This window comes from Pezoporus occidentalis, unplaced genomic scaffold, assembly GCF_034315485.1.
Source record: "Pezoporus occidentalis ecotype Australia unplaced genomic scaffold, CSIRO_AGI_Poc_V1 ctg163, whole genome shotgun sequence".
In the NCBI taxonomy this organism is placed as follows: Eukaryota; Metazoa; Chordata; class Aves; order Psittaciformes; family Psittacidae; genus Pezoporus; species Pezoporus occidentalis.
Window position 1 is genome coordinate 980,525 of NW_026913457.1, and position 20,321 is coordinate 1,000,845.

The following is a 20,321-nucleotide window of genomic DNA, read 5'->3' on the forward strand; positions in this document are numbered from 1 at the left end:
ATGCAGGTAGATAAAGGTAATTACTTAAACACATATAGGGCAGGACTTACTGGTTTGGAGCCCCAGATTAAGATGCAGAGGAGCATGTGAGGTTGATGATTATATTTCGGGGAGAGTTAATTGACGGAAGGTGAAGGCAGACAAAGAACCGCTGCTTACTGCCTTCTTGAATCCCAATCAGGAATTATGATTAAAGACACGGCGAGACAACAGAGGCCTGATGAATTGGTGTCTTTTTTTTTTCTTTTTTGCCGTCATTCACACTTGATTGACTTCAACCTTTCAAGTGCAAAAGTCTCTCTTTTCCATTATTATTCATAGCCATCTGAGTTTTTCTAATTAAAGTGTATGAAAACAATTACTGATCCATCGTACTGAGTGTGGTAGTGGGGATGGCTGCCTTACTGTAATACGTATAAAAAGCCCACAGTTTCTATAATGATGTGCAGCTGAGGTGTTAGATAATTTTATTCTTTTTCTACTCTGTTGGGGTTTTTTTTAATTTCTCCTGATTTATTTTTTGTAATTCCTAAAGATCCTAGGAAAGCGCTCTCCCTGCTGATAAAGCTGAGAGGGACGTCTCCCTCTCGCCTTCCCCCCTCTACGTCCTGCTTGTCCCCCTCCTCCGAGCCCTGCTACCAGGAATTAACTGGTGACCTTTCACGTCTTCCAACCCACCACCCACAGCCATCAGATGCTCCTGCTTAGAGCAAAAGGTGGAATGAACATGGTGTGCTCAGCTTCCCTCCCAGTGATTTATCAGGGTCAGCTGCTCTTCCTGCAGGCACCAGTGAGACCTAGTGCTCACCCCTGTGCACCAGTTGCCCCAGTAAAGAGGGGAGCTCAGCACCCCTCCCCATCAGGGGTCAGATGCCTGCAACCCCTCTACACCAGCATCTGTGTCTGAGGTTTTTCATGGACTGGTTTTGCTTCCGTTCGCTTAATGAAGCCAAGGTCTAGTCTGTGTTTGCTTGGATTTGACACGTGTATAGATAAGGAAGATTTCATGTCCTGCACATAGGTTTACCTTCAGCTTCACCACAGATTTGCTAATACCTCATTTGGTTCAGTCCGAGCCTTGTGGTCCTTGACTTTGCAGAAAGCAAGGTAAACGATGTGCAGGTAACAGCTTCACTCTCTTCTGTAGTCCAAGGTTCAAATGCCCTCTGACAGAAGGATGGAGTGATGTGTTTTGCTAGCATACATACCCATTTAGGAAGGTTTATTTATGCCTTACTTCCCCAGCAGCCAGAGGCTGGGAGCAGAAGCACCACAAGCATTGCAACTCAGTGTTGGTTCCTGTTCCTTCAAGTACCACAGCCCTGGTGAAAGGACAGTGCTCCCTGAGCATCAGTGGGGTGAGGCGTGCAGCCACTCCAAGCTGTAGAGATGTCTTCACTTGCCACAGGCATCTAACCAGTGCTGACAGACCTGCACTGGAATACAGCGCAGATGGTGATGGTGGCGTGGGTCTGTCTGTGCAGTTGCTGCTCTGGGAGAAGGGCTGTGGGCAGCTTTTCAGGTGGTGCCAGGTACTGGTCTGGATGTTCAGAAGGTTACATACTGTCTTGTGTCCAGTGCCAACCATGTGCAAATTGCTGGTGAGGTATTTTGTATGTTCTGTGTGTGACTGGGTACCCCCAAAGAAACAGTTTTCCAGAAGAAGATGAGCATGTGCATTTGACTCTTTCAAAGAGCATCTCCAGTTGAAGCACTCTCCAGCTCTTTGAAACTGTTGATGTTCAAGCACTGTGCTGGTTACGGTGGTGCAGGTTATAGACAAACACCTGAAGAGAGGTGAAGGGAGCACATCAGTCAGAGCAAGGAACAGGGTACCAAAAGCTTTGCAGTTGGCAGACAATTTGCTTTCTTTTTAGTCTTTTCTTATTCATCCTTTCCTTTGTCACCTCTCTCCTTATTTGTACTTTTCTTTCTCATGCCCCTCCTTTTCCTGCATGGATACACTTTGAAAACAGTGCTGCAATGCTCCCTAGTTCAAGATTACAGTGTACTTTACGAGGTATGATTTAATTAGGGGCCTTATTATGTTTTCAGCAGCTTAAGGTGGGCCTTTCAACTTATCTACCTAATTGGTTGCACAAGAAGTTTCACAGCCCATGACAAAACATTGTCAGTGATCAAAGTCTGAATTCTACATAAAGGAAAAATATTAATAATAAGATTATTCTTCAAGTGTGCACTGCTAATTATGTCCAGAATGTAACTGTAGAAACACTTTTGACTGATGGGAGCTTTGTCTAATAAATGTGAGTCTTCAGTGAGCCATGAAAAGTGACGCCTCTGACTTTACAATTGTGGTGTCTAATTTTGCCAGTGAAGATGTGTAAAATATTTTCCTGTGTTTCTCTTCTCCCCACATCCTTTCTTCCCTTTCTCCAGGTGACAACACCTGAGGTGATGATGCCCAGCAGTATGTTTCTCCCAGCAGCCGCTCCAGAAAAGGATGGGAACTCCGCTGCGGAGGAGCTGGGGAAGCAGCATGGTGAGTGCTGGTCACTGAGGTCCATGAGTCCCACCACTCCCTCAGCTTCCATCACCTGATCAGGGGTTGTATCTGGGGATGCCTTCACATGGATGAACTTCATATGCCCAGCTGTCTCCTGAAAACCGCAGTGGATCAGTTCCCAGCAGGGCCGTCTCCCTTCATCTGTGCCACAAACAGTCTGGTGCCCCAGGAGTTCCCATGGCAGGGCAGCTCAGAGCTGAGGAACACAGGTCACCAGTGTGGCCATTCATATAGAAGTGGTGTTGAATCCTTGCAAAGGAAGGACCAGATGTGAGTGGTGAAAAGCAAAGGTGGTGGAGGGCTGAGGGGATCCAAATAGAAATGCCAAAGGTGGCAGCTGCTGGCTGGAGACTGTGCTGCTGTATCTGCTGTACCTGCTCTGCTGCCATCACAGCTCAGTACAGTCTCTGGGCATACTGTCTGAGGAGCTTTGAACTGCTGAAGTCCTTCTCCAGCCCAAATCTCAGCCTTTTTCATTGCCATGCTGCGTTCCGTAAGCATGGCTGTAAATCCATGGCTATTTAGTCCTGGCTTTGTTGTGTGATATGAGAGCATCCCAAGAACATAGCTCTGCATGGGGAGAAGAGTCTGGTGTCGGACTTGGCAGGGGAGCAGTGCCTGTCTTCCTTCTGTGCCCTCCTGGAAGGTCTGTAAGGAATCAGGGAATGAACACAGTGTCATTTCCTCTCAGACAGACAGCCCTGAGGCAGTGATGCTGGTGAGGCAGCACTGGCACACCCAGGGTAGCTAATGCTGTCCTGGGCAAGGGGATCTTTTTTTGGCCTCTACCTATATCAGAGTTTTCTCCAGCAGGACTGTGCTCTTAGAGCCTGGGTAAGTGGCAGTGCACTGAGTGGTTGTTCCTTCTTCTCCCATCTTCCATCAGACAGCACATTTTGAGCTGCTGCCAGAAGGACCCACATTTCATTCCTCTTGTTTCTAGCTTTGGAAGTTCCAAGACCCAAATACTGCATTCAGTCTGATGAACTTTCTTATTGGAAAATAGGCAGAACATCAAAGCAAAACAGCAAACATGCACAGGTGGCTGAATGTCCTTCACTTAAAAGGAAGCATTAAAGGTGATAAATTCACTAAGAAAATGTGTGTGTGTGTGAACAATTTCCACATATTCATAGTGGGCGAAGCAAAGTAAATTGTGTAGGTTTATGCAATGGGCCATGATGAGGATAATGGGCTGTTATTAAAATAAATGAATGAAGATAGAGAAGTGTTAGAAATACCTATCACATTGCAGAGAAAACACATGGACTTATTAAGGACAAAAAGAGGGCATTGATCTGCCCCTCTGTGCTGGTGTAATTGTCAGGTTTGCTCTTGTTCTGTCTTCACAGAGATCCCTGAGGACTCAGGAAAGGGTCTTCTGCCATTGGACAGCACAGAGCACACCGGAGATCCCAAGCCGGTTCTGGCCGATCCAAGCTCTGCCAGGGAGGACTCCAGCTTCCTCTGCTGGAAGAAAGGCTGCAACCAGGTGTTCAAGAGCTCGGCAGCCCTGCAGACACACTTCAATGAGGTCCATGCAAAGCGGCCTCAGCTGCCGGTGTCCGATCGCCACGTCTACAAGTACCGCTGTAACCAGTGCAGCCTGGCTTTCAAAACCATTGAGAAGCTGCAGCTTCATTCCCAGTACCATGTCATCCGGGCAGCCACCATGTGCTGCCTCTGCCAACGCAGCTTCCGAACCTTCCAGGCCCTGAAGAAGCACCTGGAAACCAGCCATCTGGAGCTGAGTGAGGCTGACATTCAGCAGCTCTATGGTGGTCTCTTGGTCAATGGAGACCTCCTTGCGATGGGTGATCCTTCGCTTGCAGAAGATCACACTATCATAGTTGAGGAAGATAAGGAGGAGGAGAGCGACTTGGAAGATAAGCAGAGCCCAACAGGTAGTGATTCAGGGTCAGTGCAAGAGGACTCTGGCTCAGAACCAAAAAGGGCCTTACCCTTCAGAAAGGGCCCTAACTTCACTATGGAGAAATTCCTAGATCCGTCTCGCCCGTACAAGTGCACAGTCTGCAAGGAGTCTTTCACGCAAAAGAACATTCTCCTGGTCCATTACAATTCAGTTTCTCACCTGCATAAACTGAAAAGAGCCCTCCAAGAGTCTGCTACAGGGCAGCCTGAACCGACCAGCAGCCCAGACAACAAGCCTTTTAAGTGTAACACCTGCAATGTGGCCTACAGTCAGAGCTCAACCTTGGAGATCCATATGAGGTCTGTCCTGCACCAAACCAAGGCTCGCGCTGCCAAACTGGAAGCGGCTGGGGGCAGCGGCAGCAGTAATGGAGCTGGCAGCAGCAGTAGCAGCAGTCTTTCTTTGGGTTCATCCACACCAAGTCCAGTGAACGCTACCAACAGTAATACTTTTACAGCCACCAACACGAGTAATTCGGGCCCAGTTCCCATTCCCAGCCTGCTCAACCAGGTAGCCAGTGACAACATGGGAATTCCTACATTAGGTAACCCTGTAAGCGCTAGTAGCTCCTCTGCTTCGGAGCCCAAAGAGGTAAACCGAAAGAAGTTGGCAGACATGATTGCATCGAGGCAGCAGCAGCAGCAGCAGCAGCAACAGCAGCAGCAGCAGCAAGCTCAAACCCTGGCCCAGGCCCAGGCCCAAGTCCAGGCCCATCTGCAACAAGAACTGCAGCAGCAGGCTGCTCTTCTGCAGTCCCAGCTCTTCAACCCAGCACTTTTGCCGCACTTTCCAATGACCACTGAGACCCTTCTGCAGCTTCAGCAGCAGCAGCATCTTTTGTTTCCTTTCTACATCCCTAGTGCCGAGTTCCAGCTCAATCCAGAAGTTAGTTTGCCTGTCACCAGTGGTGCGCTGACATTGACTGGTACAGGTCAGAGTTTGCTGGAGGACCTGAAGGCTCAAGTTCAGATCCCTCAGCAGAGCCATCCACAGCTCTTACAGCAGCAGCAAGGCCAGCTCTCCTTGTCACAACCTCACTCCGTCCTTATACAGAAGAGCCAGCACCCTGAGAAGAAGAATAAATCCGTACTGAAGGAGAAAGAAAAAGAAACCCCAAGGGAAAGGGAAAGTGCAGAGAGGGGAGACAGTAGTGTAGCATCTAAAGAGTCTCTACCTGATAACCTAAAGCCCAAAGAAAAGAAGGACTTTGTACCAGGCAGTAGTTCAGAGCCTTCCTTACTGCCGCCACGCATTGCCTCTGATGCAAGAGGGAATGCCACAAAAGCCTTGCTGGAAAACTTTGGCTTTGAGCTTGTCATTCAGTATAATGAGAACAAGCAGAAGGTGCAGAAGAAAAATGGGAAGACAGAGCAAGGTGAGAACTTGGAAAAGCTCGAGTGTGACACATGTGGCAAATTCTTTTCAAACATCCTCATCCTGAAGAGCCACCAAGAGCATGTTCACCAACATTACTTTCCCTTCAAGCAGTTAGAGAGATTTGCCAAACAATACAGAGAACACTATGACAAACTGTACCCACTGCGGCCTCAGACACCAGAGCCACCACCACCACCTCCTCCGCCACCACCTCCACTTCCTCCAGCACCTCCTCAGCCGGCTTCAACTCCTACCATCCCTACGTCTGCCCCACCGATTACCTCTCCTACGATCGCACCAGCCCAGACATCTGTGCCGCTCACCCAGCTCTCCATGCCAATGGAGCTCCCCATCTTTTCACCACTGATGATGCAAACCATGCCACTACAGACATTACCTGCGCAGCTGCCACCCCAGCTGGGTCCTGTAGACCCTCTGCCTGCCGACTTGGCCCAGTTGTACCAGCATCAGCTCAACCCTAGCCTTCTCCAGCAGCAGCAGAACAAGAGGCCACGGACGCGGATCACCGACGACCAACTCAGAGTCCTTCGGCAGTATTTCGATATTAACAATTCCCCGAGTGAGGAACAGATCAAAGAGATGGCGGACAAATCTGGACTGCCCCAGAAAGTGATCAAGCACTGGTTCAGAAACACTCTTTTCAAAGAACGCCAGCGCAACAAGGATTCCCCATACAATTTCAGTAATCCTCCCATTACCAGCCTAGAAGAACTGAAGATAGACTCACGGCCTCCTTCTCCAGAACCTCAAAAGCAGGAGTACTGGGGAAGCAAGCGGTCCTCCCGGACACGCTTTACTGACTACCAGCTCAGAGTCCTGCAGGACTTCTTTGATGCCAATGCTTATCCAAAGGATGATGAATTTGAGCAGCTTTCTAACTTGCTGAACCTCCCAACACGTGTTATAGTGGTGTGGTTTCAGAATGCCCGTCAGAAGGCTAGGAAAAACTACGAGAATCAGGGAGAAGGCAAAGATGGGGAACGACGGGAGCTTACAAATGACAGGTATATTAGAACAAGCAACTTGAACTACCAGTGCAAAAAGTGCAGTCTCGTATTTCAGCGCATTTTTGATCTCATTAAACACCAGAAAAAGCTTTGTTACAAAGACGAGGATGAGGATGGACAGGATGATAGCCAGAATGAAGACTCTATGGATGCAATGGAGCTCTTAACTCCAACCAGTTCCTCCTGCAGCACACCAATGCCCTCACAAGCTTACAGCACACCTACATCTTCAGCCAATGCAACCTCCTCAGCTTTTCTGCAGCTCACAGCAGAGGCAGATGATTCCTCCACCTATAGTTCTAAAGTAGAAGCTACAGAAGAGAAACCAAAGCAGCCTGAACCTCCAAGTACACAGCAAAACCAAACTCAAGAGAAGCAAGTGCAACCAAAGCAAGAGTCTCAACAGCAACAGGACCAAGGAGAACAAAAGACAAGTTCAGCACACCAAAAGATTTCACAGTTATCCTCCCCTTCTTCATTGCAACAGCCACCTCCCCCTCCTCAGCCCCCTCAGTGCTCCTTGTCACAGTCAAGCCCAAGTCCATCTCAGCTCTCGCATCTCTCCCTCAAACCCATTCACACATCCACCCCTCAACAGCTGGCAAACCTACCTCCTCAGCTAATCCCATACCAGTGTGACCAGTGTAAGCTGGCATTTCCTTCATTTGAGCATTGGCAGGAGCATCAGCAGCTTCATTTTCTGAGCGCACAGAACCAGTTTATCCACCCCCCATTCCTGGACAGAACGCTGGATATGCCGTTCATGCTTTTTGATCCCAGTAATCCACTACTTGCAAGCCAGCTGCTATCCGGGGCATTACCACAAATTCCAGCAAGCTCAGCCACTTCACCATCAACTCCAACATCCACAATGAACACACTGAAGAGAAAGCTGGAGGAAAAGGCCAGTGCAAGTCCTGGAGAAAATGACAGTGGGACTGGAGGAGAAGAACCACAAAGGGATAAACGTCTAAGGACTACGATTACCCCAGAGCAGCTGGAAATTCTTTATCAGAAATACTTGCTCGACTCCAACCCAACGCGGAAAATGTTGGATCACATTGCTCATGAAGTGGGCTTGAAGAAACGCGTGGTTCAAGTTTGGTTTCAGAACACGCGTGCACGGGAAAGGAAGGGGCAGTTCAGAGCCGTAGGGCCTGCCCAAGCCCATAGACGGTGTCCTTTCTGCCGAGCTCTCTTTAAAGCAAAGACAGCTCTGGAAGCTCATATCCGATCCCGTCACTGGCATGAGGCCAAGAGAGCTGGGTACAACTTGACATTGTCTGCTATGCTCTTGGATTGTGATGGGGGACTGCAAATGAAGGGAGATATCTTTGATGGAGGAAGCTTTTCCCACATGCCACCAACAAGCAGTGATGGACATACTGTTCCTCTCTCCCCAGTGAACAAGAGCATGGAACTGTCACCTCGAACTCTGCTGAGTCCATCCTCCATTAAGGTTGAAGGGATGGAAGACTTTGAGAGTCCCTCCATGTCCTCAGTCAATCTGAGCTTTGACCAAACAAAGCTGGACAATGATGACTGCTCTTCTGTCAACACTGCAATCACAGACACTACAACAGGAGATGAAGGGAATGCAGACAATGATAGTGCCACAGGGATTGCAACCGAAACCAAATCAACATCGGGACCCAGTGAAGGTCTCACAAAAGCTGCCATGATAGCAATGTCTGAATATGAAGATCGTCTGTCTTCTGGCCTGGTCAGCCCAGCTCCCAGCTTTTACAGCAAGGAGTATGATAATGAAGGTACTGTGGACTATAGTGAAACATCCAGCCTTGCAGACCCCTGCTCACCCAACCCTGGTGCAAGTGGTTCAGCCAGCAAGTCTGGAGAGAGTGGTGATCGGCCTGGGCAGAAACGCTTTCGCACTCAGATGACTAATCTCCAGCTAAAAGTTCTTAAGTCATGCTTTAATGACTACAGGACACCTACCATGCTGGAGTGTGAGGTCCTGGGCAATGACATTGGACTGCCAAAGAGAGTTGTTCAGGTCTGGTTCCAGAATGCTAGAGCAAAGGAGAAGAAGTCCAAACTCAGCATGGCCAAGCATTTTGGTATAAACCAAACAAGTTACGAGGGACCCAAAACAGAGTGCACTTTGTGTGGCATCAAGTACAGCGCTCGACTGTCTGTACGTGACCATATCTTCTCTCAACAGCATATCTCCAAAGTTAAAGAAACCATTGGAAGCCAGTTGGATAAGGAAAAGGAGTATTTTGACCCAGCTACTGTACGTCAGTTGATGGCTCAACAGGAGCTGGACCGGATCAAAAAAGCCAATGAGGTTCTTGGTCTGGCAGCTCAACAGCAGGGCATGTTTGATAACACCCCTCTGCAAGCTCTTAACCTTCCTGCTGCATACCCAGCACTACAGGGCATCCCTCCAGTCTTACTCCCAGGCCTCAACAGCCCATCCTTACCAGGCTTCACTCCATCCAACACAGGTGGGTATGGATATTATCACACTGCTCAGAGACACAACTTGACACATCTTTAGCACAAGCAGACGTTCTCTTGAGGAATGGCTGATACCTGGCCCTTTAGTGGAGTAGATTTGACATCAAATGAGCAATAGGTATTTTATCTTTTAATTCCTGAATTTGGGTTTTCTAGCCAAGTCTGAAATAGAACAAGATGTAGACATTTTGTATATCTCTTTTTCCTTAGCACAGACTAAAAATGCTGAAGCACCTTTGAAAAAATGAAGAATAAAGGATTTATCAAATGGAACAGGAAAAGGGCTAATGTGCTGCATGCATTGTTCATTATACCTTTCATTTTGCTATTAAATTCAGTTTATGTAGTGCCATCCCAAATTTCCACTAATTGTGAACTGTTTCTAGGCAAAAGTGTGATGTGCCTGGTAGCACTGGTGACAGACTCCTGCAGCATCTTAATGTAATATCCTTATGGTGACCTCCAGGACGAATCCCAGTGCAGCCGTGGGTTGGTTTCTGAGTCATGGCTGGATAAAACCTGAAAGTACCTTCTTAACAAACGGTGGTGTAGTCATGGGTCATATCTACTTTGTATTTTAGTAACATTTTTTCAACAATACTTCATAAAAATAAAATTTGTCAGAGTCCTTTGGGTGGCCTAATCCCAGATAATGGACTTTGTTTTTTTGAGGATGTACCTTTTCTGTGTACCTGGTGAATACGTGGAGTGTGTAAGATTTGTAGCAAACACTGGTGGTGGAAGATACTGCTCAGTAGACTAGCAGTGGCCTAGAAAACATGATCCAAGAGCCTTGTTTACCCCCTGCTACATCCATGGCATCCCAGGGACATGCCTGTGTCTGAATTCCACTTGTAACAGTAATTGATGTTCTCTCTGAGGCTTACTTTCACTTGGAAGACTTCCCTGTTACTTCTGATGATCCTTTTTCAAGTTAACTTTCACCAGGGCTGATTTACATTTACAGAGATATACCAAGAACTGAGTCCAGTGTCTTGTCTCCAGAACAGGCTTAGTCTGTCTCGGGTTGGAAAGCCTGTGGCACCATAACGCCTGGTGCAGTTACACCAGATGCCACTGTGCATCCTTGTTTTCTGCTCTGCAGCTGTACAGGTCTGCCTTTATTAGAAATAATAATGGTACAAGAGTTCTCAAGAACAAAGGTTCTCCAGGTTCGGAAACAGGAGGAAAGGTGTTGGTGGCTTCAAGAGAAACACCTGGTTTAAGAATGGAAATCGAGGACGTGATTTTAACAGTCTCTGATACAGATGTGGGACTGAGCTGACTTTTATCAAAAAGTAAAAAGTCTGATTAACATTCCTTTTTGTTCTTTTTTTGCTTGATAAAGCAGCCTGTCTTTACATATTCTTAAAAATCATGCTTGCTGAAATGATAACTTTCTCTTATTGTACTGAACTGATTGGCTAATGATGAGTTGTAATCCATAGTGTGTAGCCTAAATAGGATCTGAGCATCTTCCTGGCTCCTTAATCGGAAACTCAGTCTCCTAAAAGACTTTCTTACGCTTTTATTCAGCAACCTGACTCTGAAGTTCCTTTTTCAACAGATTGAAAAATTCAGTGCAGATGTTGCCAGGTAACATGGTTGTATCATGTTAATAAAATAGCCATCTTCTTTTGTCATCCAGGAGGTAAATCTTCAGATAAGCAAATCAAAGACTTAGACAAAAGGATAGTAGCCAGTGTGAGCAGCTACATGGAGCTTGAGCAGCTCATCTGGCATTCACAGCAGGACTGGCTACTGAGCTGCTCACTGTAAATCACATCACTACCACCTGAAGTGTGTCTGTGGTGTAACACACTTCAGGTGTAACACCCGAAACAGAGCACCAGAAACCCATGAGTCAAAACGGACGTCTTTCTGTCCCCTTAGAGCTGGCTGTGTTCACCTTTTTCTGCATTGCTGCATGTCTCTGAAGTATCTTTGGTTGACAAATGAAAAACAGTTAAATTTCACTGTATTTTGGGGGCTCTGAAAAAGCTTTCTGCTGGGAGTTAGGGCCTCTGTGAGGCTTTTCACATAGTTATACAAGTCTTCCCACGACCCCCAAAGCAAAGTAAAATTATTCTTGACTACAGTTGAGGGATAGGTCATTGTAATTAAACCATTTTTAAAAACAGTTGCTGTTAGAAATTCTTCTGTTTGGGGCTGCTGCCCATTTTTGCTTCTTTAGTCTAATCCTAGCTGCACATCCCAAGGGCATCTTTCAATGCCAGGACTTCTTCATGTGATACTTCTGTTATTGCCTAAGGTCTTGTTTCAGAAGCCCGAACTAGGCAAAGAGAATCTCTTTGGCAAATTGTATTGTCAGCCTATCATAGACAGCTCTGTGCTGTTTACTTAGTACCCCAAATTTGTAACAAGATCTAAAATTACTTTTTTGCACTTCAATCTATATTGTTGCTTTTGTTTTCCTCCAAAGACCGGTATGTGTCCTGGGGAGATGGGGCTACGTACTATGAATGTTAAAAGCAATCAGTGACTGCCTCGACAGGACTAAGCTATTTAGAAAGTCAAACAGACTGTTTGTGGCCTTTAGATAAAGCTCCAAAGGTCAGGCCATCTCGGCTCAAAGCCTGTCGAAGCAGATAAGGCTGTGCATCCAGGAATGTTATGAATTAGCTGCTGCTCCCACACTTGAACCTTTTGGGGAGCGTTCAGCTAGGGTACATCAGTTTCAATGGCATCTATCCATAATATGCCCTTATCTGAAATCTACAAGGCTGCTGTGTGGAGGCTCACTTCATACACTTCATACCGTCACAAATCACCGTTGTCTTGATACTGCATCTGGAGCAGATGCAGGTTTCCGATGGGCTTTGCATCAGCCATGGCTGAGCTCTTGGCTCTTGGCCGCCCTGCTCCCAGCCCTCTGGTGGGTCCTGCAACAGGCCAGCCCCTGAAGACTGTTGGCCCCAGCCCCTAGCTGTGTTTGAGTCCCTTTACACTGCCTTTGCAGGGCGAAGGAGCCCCGTAGCAGCTCAATTTCCCTGCCAGGAATCACTGCCTGCCCTGTTCACAGCGATGGCCCTGATGGCATGCTTCCCTTCCTGTTTTTGCTGTTGAGAAAATGGGTGGACTTCACACCCACACTTAATCCATCTCCTTTGTGAGGAAGCATCGTGACCCTTTTAATTCCACCCAAACACAGTGTTCATGCCCTGGGGTTTGTCCGAATACCACACAAACTTTGAGATAATTATCCAGAAGCTGAGCACCCAAAGCCTCTTACACTGGAAAGAAGGAAGGGGTTGCATCAGAGGTTTGTGGATTGGTGAGCATCATCCTTATAAGGACAAAATAACTTAGATTTAGTCTGTTTGGACCTCTCCAGTTGCTGCGAGCAGGGTTTTTTAATCTGTGAAGATTGTAATGAGATTGACAGTATCTAGTGTTGTGGCATCCAGTGTCATACCTTCTTGCTGGAGTTCTTTGGCCAAGGGACCGGTTCCTGCAGATGTAGGAAAAGCACCCATCTGTGACATCAGCTATTAATCATTTGGGAATTGCAGAGGGGTCAGTAAAGCAGCAGCTCTGCTGAGCATACCGGGTCGCTGGTGGGGTGCTGCTGGTGATGAGGACTGACAAGCACATCCCCACGGCACAGGGCCTGGGAGAGTGGGGAGAGGAGTGGTTGTCACACCTTGTGCTTTCTGCCTGCCCAGCACCAAGTGACTGCTTGCCTCTCTCTCCTCCTTCTTGCAGCTTTAACTTCTCCCAAACCCAACCTGATGGGTCTGCCCAGCACAAGCGTCCCTTCGCCTGGCCTCCCGACCTCTGGATTACCAAATAAGCAGCCGCCGGCCACACTGAGCTCGCTCACCCCGGCACAAGCCACCGCAGCCGTGGCCCCGCAGCAGCCGCCAGCAACGACGCCGCAGCCGCAGCAGACACCCCAGCCACAGCGTAAGGAGAAGGAGAGTGAGAAGGCAAAAGAGAAGGAGAAGGCACCCAAGGGGAAGGCGGAGCCCCTGCCAGGGCCCAAGAAGGAGAAGGGGGAGGCAGCGGTGGGTGCCCTTTCGGCCCCACTACCCACCATGGAGTACGCCGTGGAGCCCACCCAGCTCCAGGCACTGCAGGCCGCCCTGAATTCAGACCCCACCACCTTGCTAACGAGCCAGTTCCTTCCTTACTTCGTCCCCGGCTTTTCCCCCTACTATGCCCCGCAGATCCCTGGCACCCTGCAGAGCGGGTACCTGCAGCCCATGTACGGGATGGAGGGGCTCTTCCCATACAGCCCAGCGCTGTCACAGGCACTGCTGGGGCTGTCCCCCGGCTCCCTGCTGCAGCAGTACCAGCAATACCAGCAGAGTCTGCAGGAGGCATTGCAGCAGCAGCAGCAGCAGCAACGGCAGGCGCAGCAGCAGCAGCAGCAGCAGCAGCAGCAGCAGCAGCAGAAAGTGCAGCAGCCCAAAGGAAGCCAAACCCCCGTCCCCGCGGGGGCTGCCACCCCGGACAAAGACCCTGCCAAAGAACCCCCCAAGCAAGAAGAGCAAAAGAACGCACCCCGCGAGGTGTCCCCCCTCCTGCCCAAACCCCAAGAAGAGCCCGAAGCAGAAGGCAAGGGCGCAGACTCCCTCTGCGACCCCTTCATCGTCCCGAAGGTGCAGTACAAGCTGGTCTGCCGCAAGTGCCAGGCGGGCTTCAGCGACCAGGAGGCGGCCAGCGACCACCTGAAGTCCCTCTGCTTCTTCGGCCAGTCCATGGCGAACCTGCAAGAGATGGTGCTTCACGTGCCCACCGGCAGCAGCCAGGGCAGCGGCTCGTACCAGTGCGTGGCGTGCGAGAGCACGGTGTGTGGGGACGAAGCCCTCAGTCAGCATCTCGAGTCAGCCCCGCACAAACACCGAACAATCACAAGAGCAGCAAGAAACGCCAAAGAGCACCCCAGTCTATTACCTCACTCTGCCTGCCCCCCCGACCCCAGCACCGCATCTACCTCGCAGTCGGCCGCTCACTCAAATGACAGCCCCCCGCCCCCCCGGGCCCCCCCGGCTTCCCCCCACGCCGCCAGAAAGCCCTGGCCCCCGGCAGCCCCCCGCGCCCCACCGGGGAAGCCACCGCCGCCGCCTTTCCCTCCTCTCTCCTCATCTTCAACGGTTACCTCAAGTTCATGCAGCACCTCAGGGGTTCAGCCCTCGATGCCAACAGACGACTATTCGGAGGAGTCTGACACGGATCTTAGCCAAAAGTCAGATGGACCGGCGAGCCCGGCGGAGGGGCCCCGGGACCCCGGCTGCCCTAAGGACAGTGGTCTAGCTAGTGTAGGAATGGACACCTTCAGATTGTAAGCTTTGAAGATGAACAATGAAAATGAATTTAAATGAAAAAAAAAAAAAGTTAATAACAAACCAATTTCAAAAATAGACTAACTGCAATTCCAAAGCTTCTAACCAAAAAAAGAAAAAAGAAAAAAAGAAAAAGCGTGGGTTGTTTTCCCATATAACGATGCCGGTGGGTTTTACATTTCTTTTTTTCCTTTCCTTTTACTAAAATAAAACTACAAAAAAAAAAAAAAAAAAAAGAAAAAGAAGAAAAAAAATCTGTTACATTTGTCCTTTCGAAGGTACTGTTGGTCTGGGAGACAAAAGCCTGTGCTGTCTCCTCACTGTCTTCGGAGCTTGAGTCCCTTGTATATTGCCCCTTTTCAACCGCCCCACGTCGATAGCACAGCAGAGGCCGGCACGCACTGTATGGGAAAGCAGCCCACCTTGTTACAGTTTTAAATTTCTTGCTATCTTAGCATTCAGATACCAATGGCTTGCTAAAAGAAAAAAGAAATGTAATGTCTTTTTATTCTCAGGTCAATCGCTCACACTTTGTTCTGTTTTCAGAATCATTGTTTTATATATATATATAATTTCTTTCGTTTGTTTTGGGGGTTTTTTGTTTCATTTTGTTTTTGTTCCAGAAGAGGATTTTTTTTTTCTTTTCCTTTTTATTTTTATTTTTCTCTTTCTCTTTTTTGTTGGTTTGTTTGTTCTTGGGGGATCTTGGGGGGGTTTATTGGGGATTTGCTGTTTCTGGGGGGGTTTTTTGTTGTTATTGTTGTTTATTTAAAATGGGCAGAAAGTATTCAAGAGAAAAACAATGTGAACTGCTTTAGCTTTTTTGGGGATCTTAAGGGTAGCTTTTCTGCTGAAGCGAATTTCAAGGGGAAGAGTTAAGCACTCCCACTCTTCAGAGAAAAAACCCACACAAAGAGTGTTGAAGACTCTGAACTTAAAAAATAAGTTTTAAAACAACTGACTTTCTGTATTTATGATAGATATGACCATTTTTGGTGTTGAGTAGATTGTTGCATTGGAAATGAACTGAGCAGTATGGTAGATTTAAAAGAAAAAACCCTTTTGTGTACATTTAGCTTTTGTATGGTCCAGCTGACGGCTTCTCATTTGATGTTGTCTTGTTCATTCCTAGCCAGGTAGATTGCAATCCATTGACTCACCTAAGCTTTTCTCCTCTTTGTACCTTTACTGTCCGTTCCCCCATCCTGTAATCTTCCACTTATGGTCGCTACCTTCATTTCTTAGAGGGTGGTTGCATAATTATTTTATAAAAACTAAAGAAAGAAGTTCAAAGGGTTTTGGGGGGTCAGTAGGATCCCTTGCAGAATATTTTTTGTTGGGGGTTTGAAACTTTTTAAGGCGTATACATACGATTTACCTATGTCTGTTACCCTTGTGCACTTATCTCTTTCTTAATTTCCATTTTTCCTTTTTTTTTCTTCTTCTTCCCTTCTTTTTTTCCTCATTTTGTAAATGCTTCAAAGACTCTGTTCCTGAACTATAAGCATTTGTTTCTGTTTGTGTAATTAGGCTGCACTCTGTTCCTTCTTTTAAGAGAAGTTTTTGTTACTTTTTTTTTTTTTCTCTAAAGAAAATTCATGCTTTAAATAAAATCCAAAGACATACCCTTTCACCACTGGTGCAGAATGAGCAAAAAGGATTCTTTTTACTTGAGAATTTGTTTCTGATTTAAACAAACAAGTCTAAGTTTAAATAAAGAATAAAAAAAGTACCCAGGTTGTTATCTGTGCTTCTTCTGCAAGCAGAGAGACAACTCTTAGCGAAACCCCAGTGCACCAAAAGGCAGGTTTCTCTTTCCAAGTTCCCTCCCGTGGCAGGCACTGGTGTCCCCGTCCCGCTCCATGCCCCACTCGTGGAATGCGCGGACGCGTGCATGCGTCTCGTACGGTCCGGACTTTGAAAGGCAAACTTTGTGCTGCTAAAATGTAGGTTTTGGAGACAAATAGATGCTGTTTCACTCCCGTAGCCAAATGTCAACAGAAACAATCTCCTTTCCCCCATCCCACCCCTCGTTTCCTCCGAAGTGCAAGAGCCTTCTCCCCATCATCTTCATCATCCTCCTGCTTCAAAAAGGAACTTCGAAGACGTGAACGCAGGTTCTTCCCATCGCCTCTGGCTTCTCCTCCCTGTGCTGAAGCCGCTCGTCAACCCTGCGAGAGACTGGAGCATTCAAGAGATGAACATGGGGTTCATTTTCTAGCAGGACACTTTTATTTTCATGGAGTTTTGGGTTTAGTTCAATGAATGATTACATCCTGAGCTGTTGTACATATTTCTAACTAGGCTAATGCACAGTGCAAATTCCTTTTTTAATTGTTTTTTTAAGTAGACAGTACTAAAGAGAGTACCATCTAATATTCCTGCCAGAACCCAATTGTAGCATAAGGTGTCAAAAATGGAAACAAGTACACAAAAAGAGTTTGCTGTTTTAACAAACTGTTTTCTTTTAACAAAAGTTCTTGTATTTCTCCCTGTGTTTGAGATGAACATTTTTTAAATTCTAAAGTTGTACAGTTTTTGTTTTCCATTATTTTATCTTGTTTGTAATTCTATGAAATCTATATATATATATATTTTTTGCCATTTAACTGTTGTATGTTACTCTATCTGTATCATATAGAAATTTTTTGTTTGTTTTGTTTTTGATTCTGTGTGATACAAGTTAACAATTTAACACTAGCTTTATCTGTCCAATCCCACAGGGTCTCTTTTGGAAATCCTTTTGTTTTGTCTCATTATGTTTCTTTTTTTTTTTTAATTATATTGCTTGGTCATAGTGCAATTTCTCTCTCTTTCTTCTTCCCCCTCCTCCTTCCCACCACTAAAAGGTTTTATAAATTGATTTCCTCGTATTTTTTCTAACTGTTTCTAGAGACACTCGGTGCGAGGTAGCCTCCTCCTCATGCAGTGCTAGGACCCATCCCCCAGCCCTGCTGGCCACCCTGGCCTAAGGTGGGGACCCCCGGCCCTGCTGGGACACCCCTGGCACCGTGCCCTACCACAAGCCTGGCCACCCTGCCTCGGGAGCCCCTGTGCCACCCCAGAGCCCACACGTGGCCTTTCCAACCTGTGTCAGAGCAGGGATGGGCGCAAGGAAAATATTCTGAACTTGGCATTGAACAGGTTTCTGCTTTATTCTGAGTAAAAAGCTTTCCTAAGTGGTGAAAATGGCCAAAGTTTCATACAATTGAGAATCAAGAGTAGGGTGTGTTGGGGCTGCCCATGCCTGAGGCAGGCGTTGACACAAGCCAGCACACACGCTGTCCGTGGAAATATATTTTGCTTTAAAAAGAAAACCTAAACTTTCAAATAGAAGCAGAAGTTGGGTTGGTTGGTTGGATGGATGGTTTGGTTGGTTGGTTGGTTTGTCAGCGCTTAGATACTGCCCACTGTGAACACAAAGCTTTGACTATTTTTTTCACTTTTATTTGGGGGGGAGGGTGAGGTTGGGTAGAACAGAAAGCATTAATGTGGTAAAGAGGGATACAAACAGCCTTTGCAATGTACAAAAAATAGAGCAAGTGAAACCAAAAATGATGTTCTTGGTGTTTTTCTATAATGTAGTCTTGTTAGCTTTTTTTTGTTACTGTAACAATGCTGATCTCAAACTGTACCAAAATACATGGAGATAAACAGAAAACCACGTGGGACTTACTTTCAAAACTTTACAGGATTTGTCACAAAAGACTTTGTTGTCATAGTTGAGTTGACTGTAGATGGTAATTGAATATACTCCTTTGGAAATATTTCATCACGTATGTTTCCTGCTCATTGTGATACATTAAAGACAAAAATGAGCAAAAGCTCTCGTCTCCGATGTCCGCGCTTGTGCGGTGCAGGGTCTATGTTGGGGTGGGTGCGTGCCGTGCCATGCTGTGCCGTGCCGCTTGGATCGGCTTGAGCTCCTGCATCCCACAGCTCTTGTGCACCCACCAGCACATGCCAGCACATGCGTCCATGTCCCTCCCCACATGCGGGTTCTTGGGCTGACGCCACGAATTGATGCTGAAGTAGAAGGAATGAGCCAAATGGCGCAATCCATTCATGGCTTTGGGATGCATTGTGTATGAAAAAGACATTACAAGTGCTTTAATTTCACTAAATGATTGTGTGACAATTCTGGGCACGCTGCTGTAATTAATGGTTAAAGGGAAAGCATGATGCCTTGATGGGCTGAGGTCATCTGGAAGCCTGAAAGCCAGAAGTGAACTAAAATCACCATCTGTTTTCTTCTACTGATCAAACCAAAAGGAGATGAAGGTAAGAAAGGTAAGTGGCTGACTCACTGCTCTTCCCTTTGCTTCCAGTGCCTCTTGAGCAAGGAGGAAACCTTGATGAAGTACCAAGTGTTAAATACACAATTCTGCCACCAAAAACTGCCCCTTGCAGCAGAAAACACTTGAAATTCATTAATAAGGAGACCACATCCGAAAGAGAGCCACAGAGGCCACCGTTCGTCTCTATTTCATTACAGCAATAAATAAACAACAGAGCAGCCCATTGTAAGCAGGACAGGCAGGCTGCTCAGTACGGGCGGCCTTGGCCATACTGCTGCCTCCCTGACAGTGAGTGGCTTCCTCTTGCTCCCTGGGGAGCAGAGCCTGAGCTCCACAGGGTCATCTGGCCGGAGCAGGGGTCCTGGGGAGGAAATCTTGCAGATGGCAAGAGTATGGAAGCATGCTTTAGTTAATTGGGTTACTCACTGGCAAGCAGGTCAGTTCAGTAACCAGGCTGCTGATGCACCTTCACAAAAAAAGAATACAAAAGCAAGAAAAAAACAGCACTTGGACAGATTCAGGCTCAAAAGAAGCATGACTTCTAAAACAAGGTGGGTCAAGATTGCCAAGCCCCGGTAACTCCTGCTGCTGCAGCAGACCCCAACCAAGGCAGCAGGGCCCCGATCCCAGTGCACAGCTCTGAAAGAGACCGTGTACCTGGTGATGGGAATGATCACACCTGACTGTGTGCTGCAGCTCAGCACCCCAAAACAGGCCCCATGCCAGGCTGCCCAGTTCTGCCCTGCTCTCCCGCCATGAGCCTGGATAGTGGGCTCTGGGTTTCCGCTGAGCCATTTGAGTATCTTTTAATGGCAAAAATCCATCCTGAATTTCCTGCGAGTGGATGAGACTGTGGCAGTAATGGGGTCACCAGCACGACCCTTCCGCCGGCATTTGCACTGTGTCACGTTAATGACTTCAGTGTTGTTCACAGATCTTTGTAAGTTTATTATGTAACGCTGCTATTTATTCCTGGTTGAATTCCAGTTTAAAACGGCTATGCTTGAGAAAGCACCTCTCCAATGCTCAGAAAGGTGTAAATGGCCTCTGATAGTTGCATAAGCTGCAAACTAAAAAACTCAGTGATAGCCCATCTGTTCAGAGCTGTGCACCAGTAGAGATTGTGCAAACCTCTAACAGAAAGAGGGGTTTCCATGCTGCGATTCTGGTAAGAGGAGACCAGGAGTGTGATTGACCTTGCATTGACATCACCTAAAAGACAAGAGATTTAGCTCTTCCTAGGCCAAAAAATACACTTTTGTTATCAAAACAGAGCAGTGATGGGGTGTCTGCTACAGACCTACCTTGCTGATGGATGTGGAGCAGGATTCCCATCTGGAGCATGCCTCTTCCCTCTCATGCAGCCTG

At 47.2% G+C, this 20,321-nt stretch overlaps 1 protein-coding gene across 2 annotated transcripts in view; it reads left to right on the forward strand.

The window, feature by feature from the left end:
* Positions 1-18,430, forward strand: part of ZFHX3 (zinc finger homeobox 3) — a 156,321-nt gene extending 137,891 nt beyond the window's left edge. For both annotated transcript variants that reach the window (XM_062612994.1, XM_062612995.1), the window contains 3 exons: positions 2,401-2,503; positions 3,880-9,333; positions 13,073-18,430. In XM_062612994.1, the coding sequence (XP_062468978.1) occupies positions 2,401-2,503; positions 3,880-9,333; positions 13,073-14,658 (7,143 nt within the window). In that variant the 3' untranslated portion in view covers positions 14,659-18,430. The remainder of the gene's footprint in view (positions 1-2,400; positions 2,504-3,879; positions 9,334-13,072) is intronic.
* The last annotated feature ends 1,891 nt before the right edge of the window (positions 18,431-20,321 follow it).